The sequence below is a fragment of the Hyposmocoma kahamanoa genome, unplaced genomic scaffold, assembly GCF_003589595.1.
Source record: "Hyposmocoma kahamanoa isolate Upper Pololo Valley unplaced genomic scaffold, ASM358959v1 215, whole genome shotgun sequence".
Taxonomy (NCBI): Eukaryota; Metazoa; Arthropoda; class Insecta; order Lepidoptera; family Cosmopterigidae; genus Hyposmocoma; species Hyposmocoma kahamanoa.
In genome coordinates this window covers 1,176,725-1,179,388 of record NW_020653736.1, presented here as the reverse complement: position 1 = coordinate 1,179,388, position 2,664 = coordinate 1,176,725, and the positions used below count along the sequence as shown (strand labels likewise).

Below are 2,664 nucleotides of genomic sequence, written 5' to 3'. Positions count from 1 at the left end.
TTCCGTGTTCGTTTTTTGAAAGTACCTAATGCAAACGTTTCCGGGCATGCTTGAGAAAATATTTTTATATTTATCTTAAAAAATAAAAAGTTATTTTATTTTTTCCAGAGCATCTCGTCTAATGCGACCAGTCGGCAAGCATGTCGCAGAAGTCCTGGCGGAACTAACAAAATCCGGTCTAGATCCAGCCAAACTGGAGCTTCTAGGATTCAGCCTGGGCGGTCATACAGTAAGCTTCATTGGCCGTAACTTTCAGCAGTTAACCGGAAGAAATATATCCAAGATTACTGCTTTGGAGCCCTCTGGTCCTTGTTTCAGAAACTTAGGCCCTGGGGACAGATTAGACGCTTCAAATGCTGACTTCGTCGAAGTCATCCATACTAACATAGACGGCTACGGTATGGGAGCTAGAATGGGACATATAGACTTTTACATAAATGGTGGTGAATACCAACCGTCCGATTTAAATTTATACCCGTGCACGACCACTTGCAGCCATTTCAGGGTCCTTACTATCTGGCTGTCAGCTTTAAAAAATCCAAGAAAGTTTTTAGCGTTAAAATGTGATAGTATACAGCAAGCTAGAGATTCAAATTGTTATCAAAATGTTCCTATTGTTACTAATTATTTAGGTTTAAGTGTTGATAGAAGAAGAGGTGGTATTTTTTATTTAGCAACAGATAAAAATTATCCTTATTATTTAGGAATTAAGGGTTTGAGGCCAGAATATGTTTACTGGAGAAGGATAACTAATGTTAATAATGGAAATAATACAGAGATTTATACGTAGAATTGTTTTTTTTTAACTTGTCACGAGTCCTAGAGTAACGTGGTGTTCCTATCGATTTTGGTAGCCACTGTAGCATCCCCATGGTATCTCTAACGCGCAGCTGCGTTTTCAACCAACATTTTTTTAGATTTAATAATTTTTTTTTTTTTACCAAAATGGACGCGTCACGGAATTGTCTCAGGAGTCCTTTTTTCTTAAAAAAAATGACTATTTGACGGTGAGATGGATCACCTGATGGAACGTGACGATGAGGTTGATGGTGGAACATGCACAACTAAATAATGCTTATTCACTCTCGCCTTGAAAAGGCCCAGGTTGTAGCGTTCGTGGAATAAGTTTGCAGGCAGGAGTTCCACTTCATAATCGTTTGCCATATAGATGCGGAATATCCATAATGATATTGGAAAGGGAATGGCGGAATTAAATCATGCAATTCCATCACACATTATCCGTGATATCCTGTAGAATACTGATAAGCAGGCAACTTTACGGCGGTGTTCAAGGCTCTGCAACTTCGCCTCTTCTAAATCCGAGTCACCTATAAGCCTCTTGACACGTTTTTTTTACTAAGAACTGTGAAGTAAGTAAGTAAATTCAGCCTTAAAATTATCAGTGAAAGAAATTACTATTCTGCCATTGGAAAAAAAAGTTTACGCAACAAATTGAAAACACAAAGTTAAACAAATTTTTAAAGTGTCCAGGGGTTTGGACATTAGCAGTCCCTTTGCGTTATTGTTTCATGGTATAACTCAATTTTGTTAAAAATGTCACTTGGGCCTTTTTTTCCTTTCCAAGACAGTATTAGACTAGGTGCGTAGAATATTTTTCAATTTCGTATGAGAAATGGTGTAGCGCCTCTGGCGGTCACAGTAGTTTCATAGGACTTTTTTTATAATAGCAAGTGACGGTACGAACAAGTCGCGCCCTTGGTGGTAAGCGACACGTCTATCCATAACAGTTGCAGTGCCACGTCAAGTCCCATGTGCCTGTAATTTCACCAGCGCCCTTATCCTTCAAAACCGGAAGACAGCAATGCTCACATTACCTACTGCTTGGCGGCAGATATAGGTAAGGTGGCAGTACCTCCCTGGACGAACTCTTTGACATGGAACTAATGCTACTAAAACGTAGATTTTATACTTATGTGGAGTTTTAATATTACTGTACCAATAAAACTCGTAACATTACAAAACAGAAACATTGATTTTTTCACAAAGTTTTGTTACATTCCGTGTAACCTATGAAGCATTGATGTAAAGTAGATTGTATAGTAGATGCACAGAGCTAAATATTCATTCTGCAAAACAAAATAATTGAAAAACTGAAGGACTTTGGACCTTATTGCAAGAAACGTGGGGAAAGATCTAAGCTTAACTAAAACAAAATGTAATTAGCATAAACGGCGTATAAAGGTAGGCGTCCACAGATCCGCAGCGCACGTATCGGATGGACCGCATTATACGGATTTTAGCATTCTTTGTAGATAGAAGTTCATACAACTGCGTCCACTGATCCGCATCGCACAGACCGCACACACCGGCCTGTCGGTAATGCCGACGCAGTTGCTCGGACGAAACTTACAGATTATTAGTAATTTAAATTACACAAATACTTTAATAATTTACTTTTGTTTAATTACGTAACTACAATTAAGCGCCTAGCGATAATATTAGGCATAAAAAAACCGACCTCAAAAGTACGTGGAAATACATATAATTACCAAGTTTTATTAAAATCGGTTATCGGAAAGTGCGCAAACCCGGATTCATCCCCTAGTTCATTGAGAGAGAAAAAGGCCTTGAATTAAAGAATAGCAAAATCAACCATTAAAATAATTGCTCATTATACTAAAATTTAGGCGCTATTTATAAAAA

General features: G+C 38.0%; 1 protein-coding gene across 1 annotated transcript in view; it reads left to right on the top strand.

Moving 5' to 3' along the window:
* Window positions 1-790, top strand: part of LOC113227730 (pancreatic lipase-related protein 2-like) — an 18,202-nt gene extending 17,412 nt beyond the window's left edge. Inside the window, exon 3 of the mRNA XM_026460717.1 lies at window positions 109-790. Coding sequence (XP_026316502.1) covers window positions 109-790 — 682 coding nt within the window. The remainder of the gene's footprint in view (window positions 1-108) is intronic.
* Window positions 791-2,664: the final 1,874 nt, after the last annotated feature.